This window comes from Mustela putorius, unplaced genomic scaffold, assembly GCF_011764305.1.
Source record: "Mustela putorius furo isolate JIRA1106 unplaced genomic scaffold, ASM1176430v1.1 tig00003927_pilon_pilon_pilon, whole genome shotgun sequence".
Classification (NCBI taxonomy): domain Eukaryota; kingdom Metazoa; phylum Chordata; class Mammalia; order Carnivora; family Mustelidae; genus Mustela; species Mustela putorius.
In genome coordinates, this window is record NW_025422072.1 from 2,743,644 (window position 1) to 2,759,697 (window position 16,054).

Here is a 16,054-nt window from a genome sequence, read left to right on the forward strand (position 1 = left end):
CTATAAGCACATGAAAATATGCTAAACCCTATTAACTATTAAGAAAATGTAAATTAAAATGTTGGCAAGGATATGGAACACTGAACTATCACAGACTGCTGGTTATTGTAGAAGACAGTACAATAATTTTGAAATCTGTTCAGTTTTTTTTTTTTTTAAGTTAAAAATACTCCAACTAACCATGAGAGACTGTGGACTCTGAGAAATAAACTGAGGGTTTTGGAGGGAAGGGGGATGGGGGGTTAGGTGAGCCAGGTGGTGGCTATTAAGGAGGGGACATACTGCATGGAGCACTGGGTGTGGTACATAAACAATGAAACCTGGAACACTGAAAAACCAAAATAAAAATATTTTTAAGGGGCGCCTGGGTGGCTCAGTGGGTTAAGCCGCTGCCTTCGGCTCAGGTCATGATCTCAGGGTCCTGGGATCGAGTCCCGCATCGGGCTCTCTGCTCAGCAGGGAGCCTGCTTCCTCCTCTCTCTCTCTGCCTGCCTCTCTGCCTACTTGTGATCTCTGTCAAATAAAAAATAAAATCTTTAAAAAAAAAATTTTTTTAAATACTCTAACTTGCCTTTAACCCAGTAATCCTACTCCTAGGTAGTTATCCGAGAGAAATAAGAATATATGAGCATAGGAAAATTTGTACATATAATTTAAAGCAGTTTTATTCACAGTAACAAAAATATTGAGAAGAGTCTGAAGCCCTACCATTTGGAGTTTGGATCAACAAAGTGTGTTACATTCACACAAGAGAATAATACACAGCAATGTAACAGAATTGACTGAGAATACACAAAACAACATAGTTACACCTCAAAAATATAGCGAATGAAAAAAAAAAAAACAGACCAAAAATGTACTCATATAACTTCATTTAAATGAAGTTCCTAAGCAGACAAAACTGATGTAGGACAGTAATCAGAGCAATGAAGGCCATGGGGGAAAGGAGTTGCCTGGGAGAGAGCAGAGATAACTTTCTAGGGTGATGGTAATATTGCGTATCTTGATTGCAGTATTGATTACATAGGTACATGTTGGTCAAAACTCATCACATTATTCGCTGTGCATTTCACTGTATGTAAATTTTACCTCAATTAAAAGTTTATTGTAGGGGCGCCTGGGTGGCTCAGTGGGTTAAGCCGCTGCCTTCGGCTCAGGTCATGATCTCAGGGTCCTGGGATCGAGTCCCACATCGGGCTCTCTGCTCAGCAGGGAGCCTGCTTCCTCCTCTCTCTCTCTCTCTGCCTGCCTCTCTGCCTACTTGTGATTTCTCTCTGTCAAATAAATAAATAAAATCTTTAAAAAAAAAAAGTTTATTGTATGTCGGTTTGTTATGTCCTAGGTATAATTTTACTTGATCCTCATAACATCCTCCTCCCCAGTGCTAGATTAGAAAAGAATAATAGCAGAGTTCCTCCATTCAATGAAAAATATTTAATGGGTGCTTGCTGCTATGTGCCAGGCTCTGAGCAAGGCACTAGGTAGTATGAATCAAGTAGAGAATGTCCCTTCCCTTCTGAATTTAAATAAAAAAAGATGACAAATTAAAGCAGTGATTATAAAGAAAATAATGGATTCCTTGAGAAATAATAATGAGAAAACTATTGTCGTGTTTTGACTTGGGGGAATGGGATTTCAGGGGTGTCTTCTCTGAAAAGGACACATATAAGTTAACTAGGCTAGCCTAAGAATAAAAAAAGACAAACTGTGGCAGGGAGAGAAATATGTGAGGAAACCCTGAGGCAAGGGAAACAGGTGTATGCTAGGCAAAGCATATAACTGATGGGACACTTTTGTAAGTGACCTTGCTAATAATTGCATGAGGACAAGAAGCACAAACCAGCCATATGGTCACCTGACGGATGGCTTATTAGCTACTTCTACAGAGATTCTAGTGGAAGGTGAGCATGGCAGGAATACAGTGAAAGGAAAAGTAATGACTATGAGGTGGTGAGGTGGGAGAAGTACTTAGAGGGCAGGTCATTTAGGAACTTGTGGGCCATCTTAGGGGTTTTGGATTTCATTCCAGGTGTAAGAGAAACTTCACTTATTTTAATTGAAGGGTTTTTTTTTTTTTTAAGATTTTATTTATTTATTTGACAGACAGAGATCATAAGCAGGCAGACAGGCAGAGAGAGAGAGAGGAGGAAGCAGGCTCCCTGCAGAGCAGAGAGCCCGATGCGGGACCCGATCCCAGGACCCTGAGATCATGACCTGAGCCGAAGGCAGCGGCTTAACCCACTGAGCCACCCAGGCGCCCCTAATTGAAGGGTTTTAAGCAGAGAAGTGTCATGATCTGATTTATAATTTAAGAAGATCACTAGGCTGGTGTGTGGAGAATGGTTAAATAACTTGACAAATGGTACATGGCCAGTAAATGATAAAGCTTAAAACCTCCTCATTTAGAATAAGCCACAATCGCATTACACCCGGAATGCTGAGCCACCTTACAGCGGATCCTCCAGCCCCAGTCAAGCCTTCAGATGACGGTTACTCTCACATTTGGACTGCAGCCTTGGGAGAGATGCAAAGAGACAACGGCCTGGGTCGACGGCTCCAAAGTCCTGACTTAGAGGAACCGTGAGGCTTATATTTATTTTTATGGCACTAAATTTGAGGTGCTTTGTTATGCAGTAATCGATAATACAGATTTTCTATCCCATTTCTATAAAGGGTGGTCTTTCTTAGGTATAGAGGATTCACTTTGTAACTTTATTTTTCAAGTTAGGAGAATAAGTAACAAAAGTTTCTGAACAGTAAGAAATTATAAGTAAATGAGAAAGAAGCCAGAAAAATAGAATTAATTCATATTTTGTAAAAGCCATTATGTAGCATCCCTATACATTAGGAAAAATCACTTTGAAATATAAGTAAAATGTCATTAACAATGAGAATGTAAAATACATAAAAATTCATTTAAAATTCTCTCTAGTCCCGTGTGTATATCTGATGTACACATCCATGTACGGAGATACATAAAAACTATGCATATTATAGTTTAACACAGAACACATACATAGGCCCTCATAATGAATACTCATGATTAGAATTTATCATTGTATTTCTCCTGTTAATCATTTCCTCCTTACATTACAATTGAAACCTTAATCTTTAACTCAGTACACTCGTAACCTAGGATGACTATAAATATAAATATTTTAATTTACTCACTTTGCATTTCATACATCTTAAATTTTGTAGTTAAGAACTACATTCAACTCAGTCGTATGCTACTTCTTTCTTTAAGGCTTAAAGTTTAAAATTAACAGGCTAGCATCACAAAAGGAGTGAAAACCAGAATGTAATCTTCAAACATGCTTATTTTTTTCTGATAATAGGCATTAGTGTTTGTGATTTGGTTCTTAAAGTTTACCACAGCAATGCCTATGATAGAATATGCATAATAATAACAATAATCCAGCTTTTAGGAAGAGTGAGGGCCAGAGGCTGAGAGGCTAAAAACAAAACAAAACAAAACAACCACCCCAATTCTGTTCTGTGGGTGACATTAGTGAAGAATTAGCTGAACTCCGCCATCCCTATTTTTTGTGTCAAATGTTACTTTTCTGCCCAGGTGAGAGACTTTTTTTAAATAGGGATTTTAACATTTACGACAAGAGAGTATGACTACTCTCTTCATCAAACTTTAAGTAGTTTTCTTCTACAAGAGAACCAGCTTTGTTGTCTCATGTACTGGGCATTTGTTAACCGCTTTTAGCTTCTTCAATTCATAAAATGTCCCGCATGGCTGAGAGTGATTTGATTCATATTATATTTTAATTTTTATACACTGGTAACTAATAGTCACCTTATGTGAAGAAGTTCTGTTTAGTTCTTGCTCCCAAGGAAGGAATTCAAAGCGTTTTTCGCTTCCTTTTTATCTCTGCAGAAGCCCTTTCAGAAACTTGCAAAGGTCCCTGTTCTAGTTCTGTAGGCTACACAGAAATAAACCTTGGGTAGACAACTTCAAAATGAAGGTCATCTTTATATAAAAACATCAGCCTAAAAAATGGCCTGTCCTCACCTTACATTATAGTTCTCTCTAAATCCAACCACATCCAAGTCTTTATGTCTAGGGCTACTTTTGAGCTTCCACAGCAAAATTGAGTCACTGTGACAGAGACGGTATGGCCCACAAAACCTAAAATCTTCGCTATACAACTCTTTACCCCCAAAGCTTGCCAACTCTTGGATTAGACCCTGAAGTATTTGTGAAAGGAGTTCTCTCCTCTACTCTCCACCACCAATGAGGCAAATTTTGCCTTGGTCAATGATCTTTGGTAATAGCCTCAATCCTCCTCTCTTCATCCCATATTCACCCTAGAGGGGTATAGCCTCAAATTAGTCTGACGGGCCATTGGAAACTCTATTATAATCTTATCTCAAGGGCTTTTGACTTTTGTGGCAATATGTGATTTAAAATAATTCACTTCATGTGAGGTTTTGTTTTGTTTTGTTTTGTTTTAGCACTTTGGTACTTTACCATGTATTCGGAACTATCATAAACATTATCAGCTCTAATCATACAACATGGCTCTCTTGCTGACATTAGTCAAACTTCTGACCAGTTCCCATTAAGTACTGAGAAGAGGGAGGGTAAGAAGATACACATACAGTGAAACTTTTAATTTCTGTATTGGCTTGATTCTAGGGGAGAAAAACAGCTAATCTTCAACATTTTTTATAAGACTCCTTGAGAGTCATTTAAGTTCTCAAATTCTTTCAGACATTCTGAATCAAGATAAAATATCCTGAATTGAGATAAAATCCAATTCAATTCAATCCTCTCTCATCAAAAGAAGGTCTCAAAGTGTTCTGTAAGTCTTTAGTGCTTTCCTCCTTTCTCTCATCATAAAACAACAATATCAACACAAAAAGATTGACCTAGGCTGCAATTATATCAAACAGGGTCCTAATCATCCAAGTGGCTGTACTATCCTTCACTTAACAGAGCCACAGCTTGCATCATTCGTGCATTCAACATTTATTAACTTTATACCACATATAAAACAAATACTAATATTAGTGGCTTCAAAGCCTAGAAACAAGAGGGAAAATACCACCTTAGAGAATTGCAATACAATGGGCAAGCCTTCTCAGAAAATGAATAGTTATGGAATAATGTGTTTGGTGCTGGCAACAGGGAGATATACCATGGACTATGGAAGCAGAAAGGAGTACTGGAAGACTTCACTAAGATGATTTACATAAGCCAACTCCTAAAAGGAGTGTATTAGGCAAAGTAAGAATAAGTACAGAGGCACAGGGTGAGAGTGACTCCAGTGGACAGGGGATACCCTTGAAAGCACAGAGACCGCCCTCTCCCACAGAAGAGAGCACAAATGGAAGACCAAAAGCCCTTCGAGAGGCTGTCTCGTCCTGGAGAGAGAAGGGTATTTTTATAACTCATCTACCCAGAAGGAATGCTCTTTTTTTCCCATGAAGTCAGTTTGTGTACGAGCGATAGCTCTGAATGTAGGTGATGATCAGTAAAAGCAGTTAATCTCATGAGTCTTACCGACCCACTGTAGAGTTTGAAGCTGGGGAATGGCATAATCAGGTATTTATTTTTTATTTAAATTTAAGGTATTTTTCACAGTCCTATGAAAGATGAGATTACACAAACAAAAGCTAAATGAGCAGACCAAAGTTAGAAGAATGTTATGGTAGTTATGGTAGTCCCACTGAGAAATCATGAAAGCCAGTTCCAAAGTGGGGGAAGGAAGATGGAGACTAGAAATGGGCCACATCAAGGAGTCTCTTTAGATTGCCTGGAGAACAGTCCGGCTGCTTGGAGGTGAATGAACAAAGAATCAGAGTAGGCCTGGCATGGGGTGCCTGGGGTGGCTCAGTGGGTTAAACACCTGCCTTCAGCTCAGGTCATGATCCCAGAGTCCTGGGATTGCGTCCCAAGTCAGGCTCCCTGCTTATCCTGCTTCTCCCCTCCTTCTGCCCCTTCACCTGCTCTTTCTCTCAGATAAATAAATAAAAGCTTAAAGGAGAGAGAAAAGAGTAGGCCTGGCATCTCCAAAGCAACTACCAGACAGAACTGAAGCCCAGACTTATAATCTACTTCTCTCCTGCTGAATGAATGCTCACTCTGGGACTTTTGCCCAGCTTTGTAGTTTGACCTCAGAACACACACTGAGTGTGTAAACTGGTACTCATGGTTATCTGGCACCTGATATCTCAAACCATTTTAGTAACTCTGTATTGTTAAATAATTCCACTTTCATTTTCTTTGCTTGTTTCAAACTGATCCTTCATATTGATCTTTTGCCCTATTTTGAATTGGCTTTGATAATGTGATTTGATTCCTACCACACAAAACTAGAAATGTATAATCAGGAAATAAGAAGGTTAAACCACACTGTCATTTTGTGAATAAAATAGTCCTTCATTGCTGGGATCCTGGGAAAATCAGGAAACTAACCAACCATTCTGTTCCCTGGTTAGATAAAGGTTTTCGGGAATCCAGAAGAGCCTTGGCAGAATTAGGAAGATGCCTCAAAATGGACTTAAATGAATCACACATAAGCTTATTGCATTCAGATCCTTTTACAAACATCATAGCAAGTTGATAAATTAGATTTTAATAAATCTAAATAGGAAGCTTTAGCTTCAGTCATTAGGATCACACACATATTTGAGACATAATAAACATACATTTGGGATATTATTGGCAGGAAGCGAATTTTATGAGAGGAATTACAAATAAGCACATTTCTTTTGAAGATTATGAACCTTATTTTACATGACTTATCAAGTGAGAAGTTTCACATTTGCTAGGTTTCAGAGCCTCCTTAACTAAAACCCAGAAATCAGATCACCTTTAAATATGCCATCAATCACTTAGACCTTCAAACAGGCCCCAGGAAAATAGTCTTTATCACTGTATTTGCTTAGATTCTGTCTACAGTGGGAAACCCTAATCCTTATAAAACTAACTACAACTCTTAGCTTCAGAGATATAGGCCCAAATGATGGACTCAGATAAATGCATGTACTCATTCAACCAATAAACACTATACACTTTATGCACTCAGACTATATGTTGGCAGTAAATTTAAGAATAAATGTAACCTAGTCCTGCCCCAAGAATAGTCTGGTTAGAAACAGGTAATCTAATCAAAGACTTTAAGAATGCACTGGAAATCATGGAGCCCCAGAGCCAAGTGTACCTAAGAGTAGAAGATTGAGTAGGGTTTCCTACACAGGAAAAAATTGAGCAGTGTCCGAGAATGAGCAGGAGCTAGATGAAGACATTTGGAAAGTCAGGTGGGGTGGAGAAGAGTAACAGTGCTCCAGGTTCAAGGGTAACAAAGAACAAGAATCCATAAAATAATTTTGACAAGCTATAAGCAGTTTGCTCTTGCTGGTGTGATCAAAGTCAGCAAAACAGAACGAGAATGGAGAGGTCCACAAAGGTCATGTTCAAGGTTTCTCAAGTTTCATAAGCTACAGAACTCTTTCTCAATAAAATTTATTTCTGAGCCCCAATATATTACTGCAAGAAAATCAGTGAATAGAAACCTTCATAGATAAATAAAACATTTTTCACTGCTTGTGTCTGAGCAGTTTGAAAATCACTTCTGTGAGGAAGTGAGACAATAGCAACAAAGGCACAGGGAAGTGAAGTGATCAGATTTGAATTTTCACTCCATGACTTGGGCTACAAAGTAGAGAGCGTGTTTTTTTTGTTTGTTTGTTTTGTTTTATTTTGTTTTTTAAAGATTTTATTTGTTTATTTGACGGACAGAGATCATAAGTAGGCAGAGAGGCAGGCAGAGAGAGGAGGAAGCAGGCTCCCTGCTGAGCAGAGAGCCTGATGTGGGACTTGATCCCAGGACCCTGGGATCATGACCTGAGCTGAAACCAGAGGCTTTAACCCACTGAGCCACCCAGGCGCCCCGAGAGTGTGTTTAATGATGCTGCCAGTGGTAGACCACTGAAGATGATTAATACATGACAGAGGAAAATGTGGCTTTGAGAGGCATATGAGGGTGCAACAAGCATGGGGGTGGGAGGAAGTGACTTATTGGATCTACTACATGAGGGATGAGGAGACATTAAGCCTGACTCTCAGAGTCCCAGCTTATGCAACTGGGTTGGAGCCCACAGGAAATACGTTCAATTCATATATAATGTGTTGGATTGTGGATCAGAGACACAAGTGATAAATTTGGTGGTGAGCAGAAGATCAGACAAGAGGAAATACAAAGCTCAGAAGAGAAACATAAATCAGATGCACACCTGGGAGTCATCAATATCATTATCACCATAATTACAGCCACTGTTTAAGGGGTGCTTTAAAATGCTTCATAGGTACCATCTCATGTGACATTGACAACACCACTCTAAGAGAGGCCTTAACAAGAAGTTAAGGTCCAGAGAAACTAAATATCATCCTCAAGATCATATAAGCAGGAAGTGGCAGGCTTAGGGTGCTCAGGTCTCTCTGGATTAAAATGCCTTTCAACCATCACCACCCAAGAGATGGTTCTCTCCAGGGCAGCATGCAGAGCACTGAATCTCAAGAGGAGGGGCAGAACAGAGGGCACCAGGAGGGGCAGAACAGGTAGCTGAAACACATAGTCAATATTCCTCCTCGGAAACTGAACACATACACATTCAGAGGCCACACATGTAGTTAATGGGTGAAGAATCTGGGTCTCCAGCAAAAGAAAACCATAGATAGAAGAAACAGGTGCATCAGAAGGAGCTTCACCCAACTGAAGATGTTCAAATTCAAGATTTTATTTCTAAAAAAACATCATCCTGACAACACAAAAACATCCTCCATGAGAATGACCGCTGCCTTTTAGCTTGACGGTATATTTCCTAATTTTAAAGATTACTCTGTAAAGTAAAGATTACACTGTTACTCTTCTCCACCCCACCTCGACACAAACTACAGGACAAAAATAACATTTTATAAAAGGTGAATAAACAAGAGATGTAGGAAGAGCAAACTTTGTAGAGGATAGACTCTTAAAACGTGCTCCAACATAGAGAATTTTGTTTTTTGTAAGACCGAATTAAAAGACATAGCTCATTATATACATAAAGAAACATGAAATAAATTCCTTCTAAATAGTCCTAAGGAAATGTTTGCCCCTCTGAGATAATTTGGGAAGCCCCCCTTGATATGTCAATGGGAGCTTTTGCTGGGTCCTTTAAGACTGAAGTTAGTGTCTAACTTTGCTTTCTCACAGCTGACTATTATTTTTCAAATAACTTTTAGGATGTCTTTTTAGCATGCCTATAATTTCTTCCATAACACTTTGGTATTCTCAGAATATACTCTGTCTGTGTCAGTCAGTGTAATCTTTAATTCTAGGACCTGTCCAGGAATGCACACAACAGGATGGTCAGCTGGCACCATATTCCAAATGGTCATACGCCAGAGGGGGCAACTCCCAGGTCCTTTTGATCTAGGCAGATTTGTCCACACGTAATACTTTGCTCATCAAGCTGAATATAAAAGGTTGGTCTTTATTTATGAACTAGTGTCTGGTTAATCACTATAGTAGGTGTATTAATGGGTTCCCTTTGATGAAAATAAAGGCTTAAGGATATGTGGATTAGCTGATATATATAGTTAAATACTTCCCAATCTTGATATGACTATATGAGAGATTTCATTGAAGCCTATATCCAGCATGTCTTAGAGATGGGGCCCACAATGTTATCCCCAGTCATTCTGTGTCCAGACATTAGAGTAGGAAGGATTTCTGATTGCATCATGGTGACTGAAGGGCCCAGAAGATGCTTCTGAAGTGTTGCTATGTCTACCTCAAGTGAATGTTGCACACAACATGTGGTCAAAGTATCTAAAATGACAAAGATCTAGGATTTTCACTGAGCTTATAAAACAGTTTTGTTCCTGATATGCTGATAAGTATTTATCTAAAAAATATCTAACTGTGTGATAAAGAATCTGGACTTGACTGCTTTCATTATAACTGGTAGTGAGGTTGTGGGAGAGAAGCTATCACTTAGCACTTCAAACGTTTTGGATGACTACTATTGTCTAAATAAATAAATAAATAGTTTTGCCAAATTTGGCTTTTATCATTTAAAAAGCGTATTATGAAGTCTTTAATATGAAAAATCATTTCAATGTCTTTTGGGAAGAAGCAGATACATATTTTGTGATTAAGAAAACCATATTTTGAACTTATGTTTCCAAAATAATCTTTGTTTTCTGCAAAACAGTTGGGCCAAAAATAGCCTACATACTTAAAAAAAAAAACAAAAACAAAACCAAAAAAACAGAGTACTTCTTCACAAACAAACAACATTTCAGTGATACAAGAACATCCTGGTTCCATTCACAAAGATATCAAAGGGCAGTTTCCCTTTATGAGAATGTTTGAAATATAATGACATGGATTATCAGTAGATTTTATAAATGTATCTTAAGAGATATAAGAAATGAATACCTCATACTTAAACAATGAATTTCAACTTGTTTCTATCCTACTCAAAAGAAATACTCAGTAGTGAGATAACTGAGTCAATTATATTTCAACAAGCAGTTCTGAGAAAGACCCGAATATGACACTTCCAAACTATTCTGGACTCAATACTAAATACCTGTTCAGCACTAAATACCTGTTTTTGCACAGACTAGTCATGACTACTCAGAGGCAGTACCAAATAAGCTTGTTCATAGAGAAGCTTTCACATGTTTCTATTTTTCCAAATGTGGAATACTAAAAAATCAATCAAAACTTACCAGGGAAGTCAAAGATGGAATCTGGTCAATTATAAAATGCCCAAAGGGAAAAAAAAATGCCCACAGCAGCAATGGGGTCCTACACACTACCTAAATAAAATACTATAGCCAGTGATCAATATTTTACCTTTTTAAAATACTTTCCTGGCAGTTATACAGATAAGTTTATACAAATGATACATTTTGTATTTTTCATTTCTTTCTTTTTTTAAAAAAATCATGAATCCCAAATATAGTCAGAAAGGTATAGCTTTCACATACTGCTATTTCACATATAAAATGAGTACAGGCAATTTAATTCAATTCAGCACATCATGATAAAATATATGATTATTTTCCCCAGAAACTTGATATTGTCAAGAATGACTAAAAATAAAATCCCAGTGTTCATATTTTCCCTCCTAGTCACAATGCTATAGTCAATTTTCCTAGGCTTGCAGAATCATCTACTCAGAGCCAGTAAAGCAAAATTAACATAGCATAAGAGAAACCAATAATTTCTCATTTTCTCACCATTACTACTACCTACCAAATGTTCCTCCCCACAAGCATCAGTAACTGTAGCAACAAAAATTAGCATAGGCTATCTGGAACAGAACTACTATGGTCCCCAAACCATATGGAATCTACCCCATAGATAATTACTAATATATTTTTTCTAAACCCATACCAGCCATTCTGTTAAATCAGACATGAAAAGTAAAACCAGGCTTGTCTTATCTTGCCTTTGATGTTCCTAATATTTGCAGATATCAAAAAGACATCTCCATAAAAAAACAAGGAAGCTGAAAAGCTGGGAAAGGCAAAATGGCCAAGAATGTAATTTCTTAAGACTAGTTTCTGAATATTATTACTATGTAGACCTATATAATATGGTAGTCACTGGCTGGACGTAGCTGCTGAGCACTTGAAATGTAGCTAGTCTGAATTGAGATGTACTGGAAGTATAAAATACACATCAATTCTGAAGACTTAATAAAAATATTATAAAATATTGTATTAGCATTTAAAATATTACTTATATGTTGAAATGGTCATCTCTTGGATATACTGAGTTACATATAGTACTAAAATTAATTTCACCCATCTCCCTTCACTTTTACTGTAGCTAATAAAATATTATAATTGCATATGTAACTTGCCTTTTGGCTTACATTATATTTCTATTGGATGGGGATGATTTAGACAATAATCACTCTAATATGTAGTAAACCTTGTGAAAAATTCTACCATTTGACCATCTGGCTTAGAACTTTTACAAACTTTGCCATACAGCATGAAACAGCCTTAAAAGCACATTTCCTACTGAAGGTCACATAGTTTTCCATATTTTAATGAGCATTTGGAGGCTAAACAAAGACAGGAAAGGGGGCTTTGATGAAAAAAACAAAAACCAAAAACCAAAAACTCAAACTATGGGTTTAAGCTAACTCTAGCTTGATTTTTTTCTCATTGCCAGACCCAATAAATAATTCCTATTTCAGAGGAAAAGCTCTTCTCTTCTGCCTAGAGTTTCAAGGACAAACAGTTCGAGAATTGTGAATAGGTACTAACAAGTAAATGAGCCTTTCTAAGGTATCTGAAACCCTGCCCAGGTAAAAGCCAAAAAGGTTAGGGTGAGATGTATGATTTAGTACTTCCTTAGGGTTTACAGTCCCATCGTCTCTCATCTCTACTTAACTTTGCGTCTCTTTCCTTTTTCTTCCCAGCTTGTGCCAACGTTGGCCCCTACTTTCTCTGCTGTTGGCTATTTGTACATTTCTTCCTCCTCTCCTAATTCCAACTGGCATCTTCCTCAACCTTTGGTCTTTCTTCTTTCTTCCTGTTTTCCCTTTTCATATATATTTATATGTATATTATATACATATAATATATAAAATTTATGTTACATAGTCATAAATAGGAAAAACAAAACATTCAAATACATCAAAGTTCTTTTTACTTCCACAGGGCTCTATACTGAATTTTAATTGTTTTTGTTTGGCCCTTCAGGATTAATGAACTTTCCCTTGGACTCTCCCCCTGGCAAAAACCAATATGGGTCAAGAAGAAATCTTCACTAGAATCACCTAAGTGGATTCCTAGACCCTAACTACCCAGATCCAAAATCAGATTCCTTGGTAATCAGAGCATGGGTTAGCAAAATTAGACTACCTTAATGTTGATACATGTCCTACTAGTCTATCAGAAGGACCTACTGAAAAGCACATTATTACTATTATTTTTTTTTAATGAAAGCTTCTGGGAGAAAAAAAATTTCAACTATTGACTTTAGTATTTGACAGTAAAAAAGTTGAGAAGACAACAGGCCCAGATTAATCAACAAAAGTCATCAAAGCAACGTTTATCAGAATTCCTTTGAGACTGGGATAATTTAATTTAACATTGCTAGTATGGATTTCGTACAATGCATTCAGAGTAGTTTAGTAAAGAAAACTGATAGTCATTGGTGGAAAAAACATGGTCATCCAACTCAATTTATTTTGTATGAATAGGGTTCAGGCTTCTACACTCTGCTCAAAGTGACTGTGCAGTTCAAGAACCACAATGCTGGTTCAGTATTGAAATGTGAAGTACAAGTTTTTGAAAAGCATAAAATCTATTGCTGATTTTACCTAATACTCTCTTCAGTCATTGGTGACAGACAATTTGGGGGTAGATTTTCATGATCTATGTTACACTTGTAAGCAATTTATAGTTGACTTTTAGGAATCAGTGTGTTACTAAAGTAGACCCAAACACAGGCAATTCTATTTACAATTAGGATAATGAATCAAAATTTGCTCTTTTGATGTTCCAAGGCTTTGAACTCCTAGAGCTTTGATATAATGTTTAATAAACATATCTTTACTATTATAAACAGCCTCTCAATCCCCAGGAAGTTAAGCCAGGACTATATTTCTGGTCTAGATTAGGCAATACTTTTATTTAGAAACTAATTTTATTAAAAAAAATTGTCAGAAGTTCTCCACTTTATGTAGAAGTTTAGATTATCAATAATCAGCTTTATGTCAAAACATAAACACACAAATAGAATAATTACCAGTCATACCTTATTATGTGTCTGAGTCTGTCCAACCAGGATGAGGATGTTGGATGAGATGATAGACAGGCAGAAGTTAATTAGAATTATAGACCTCTCAGAGCGTATGTACCTAGCCAGAAAGAAAGAATGTGTCCAACTTTAAAATTCAGCAGAAAGAAATCCATATTATGCAAATGGTGAAATTCATCCAGAAAAGGAAACATTAAAATATATCCTTTATAGAAGAAAATATATGAAAAATGTTTTTTTAATAAAGATTATCCTTAGAGACCCAATTTTATAGTGACATGGTATGTCCTAGAGTCCTTCAGAGTAATTTTATTTTCTTTAGACATTAGTATGGACAACATGTCATTTCTGACAGAATTGAAGTTGTAACTGCTATCAATATAATTTTTTTTACTAAAACATTAAATTTCTTGGAAATATAACAATTACTATAATTACCATTATGTATATATATATTTTTATATATAATATATAATACATTTATTATCATATAAAATCTATATAAACCAAAAGGAAAAATCCCACACAGATTCTCAATATCCTTGTATACTAGAAAGCAGCCATTACTTTCATGAAACCATGAGCCCTCATCCACCATTTCACACACTCAAATACTTTTATATAGTTTGCTATTCTTTTTATTTTTCTTTTCCTAACTGCTGCAAAAAAAAAGAAAAAGTAAAAGAAAGAAAAAAAAGGAAAGATTAAAAAAATGAAACTTCATTTCTAAAAACTAGTCCAATCCACAAATGATAATTTGCCATTAGGCTGGAAAAATACTTGGTATCTGCCATATTTCCCCCTTATGAAGAAGTGATTATATACAATCTGCTATATAACTTTTAAGTGCATCAAGAATGTAAGTCATAGAGAAAGCTGCTCAGAATCAAATGTTCCACCAGCTGTTTACCCTGAAAGGGTAACGGTTATTTTGCTTTACTGTACCCTGTGGTAAATCACTGAGTGACAGTAACAAAAAAGACATACTTGTACTTGCTGTGTATTTGAGGCTGTTCAATTTGTATTAGTACATGGAATCACTTTCCACAGCAGGCGTGGGTTTACTGTGCAGGGTTAGGTGGGGTGCCAGAGATCTGGAGGCACTCTTTGGAAAATAAAATCTATCAAAGTTCTTTTTCTATCTCTGTCTTTGAGGAATATTTAGGCCCACATTCCATCACATATTTCAGAAGAGAACACAAAATAAAAACAGGAGTAATAATAAAATACAAAAAGCAATTTTTTCAAATAAAAAAAATTCCTTTCTTCACAAAACAAACCCAAATAGGAATAACCTAGGTCAATTCTCAATATAAAACGCCCTCAAGTATTGCTTAACCTTGTCCCTCCATCATCAGTATCTAAAAATATAATAAACCACACACTGGGAAGCTAAAGACAACATCAAATATTAAGTCATTTCTTCTTTTGTGAGTGGGAGATATAACATAAAAAGTTTAAGGGCTGCACAAAATTGATCCTTTATACGATGTTAATGGCTTCGTGACAGCACAAGCACACAGATGACATTACTAAAAGGGTTTCAGTGATATCATTTGCTCTGTATGTAGGAAAATCCTGTTGATAAAAGACCCAGATGGACCACCTTGAAGACTCTAGATATTTCTATTATTCATTAATACTGAGTTACATTATTGCATTAAAATTTTCTATAAAACATCTCAACTTCCAAAACTTTTTATAAACATACTTGAGGTTTTAAACAAAACTCGTAAATACATCATTTCAATACATAGATTAAAAAGATATGCTCAGTTGCTCTTTGATGTAATACCTTTACGGAACATATTTATAGATGAAGAGAACATACATAGTAATATTTCGATGAACATTTCTAATGAACTATAAAGGACACCAACAATTTTCAAAATACTACACTATATATAAAATAATTCTGATGTTCATATATTCTATAAATCATTAAAAACTTTAAAACTTAGACTTTTAATTAGAAAAAAAGGCAGCAGAGGCCTAACATGAGTATTACCGTATGGTAATACCACACGGTAATACTATAAGATAAATTTCATGTTTATAACATTCATTAAATTTGTCAAGCCATAAGATTCACTATTAATTTAGGAATCTTGGAATTCCTATAAAATTATTAATGCTACTTCAATTCTTCTATTTGTACACGATGAGTTGATTAGCCACTAAATGTTAGGAATCAAAATTGTGTTGTTTCTTGGTACTCTCTTCTACACTTGTGTTTCATACCAGGTACTAATACAGAT

At 36.3% G+C, this 16,054-nt stretch overlaps 1 protein-coding gene across 4 annotated transcripts in view; it reads right to left on the reverse strand.

The window, feature by feature from the left end:
- ADGRB3 (adhesion G protein-coupled receptor B3) overlaps positions 1-16,054 on the reverse strand; it is a 726,064-nt gene that overhangs the window by 138,770 nt on the left and 571,240 nt on the right. For all 4 annotated transcript variants that reach the window (XM_045069381.1, XM_045069382.1, XM_004769290.3 and 1 more), the window contains one exon: positions 13,794-13,896. In XM_045069381.1, coding sequence (XP_044925316.1) covers positions 13,794-13,896 — 103 coding nt within the window. The remainder of the gene's footprint in view (positions 1-13,793; positions 13,897-16,054) is intronic.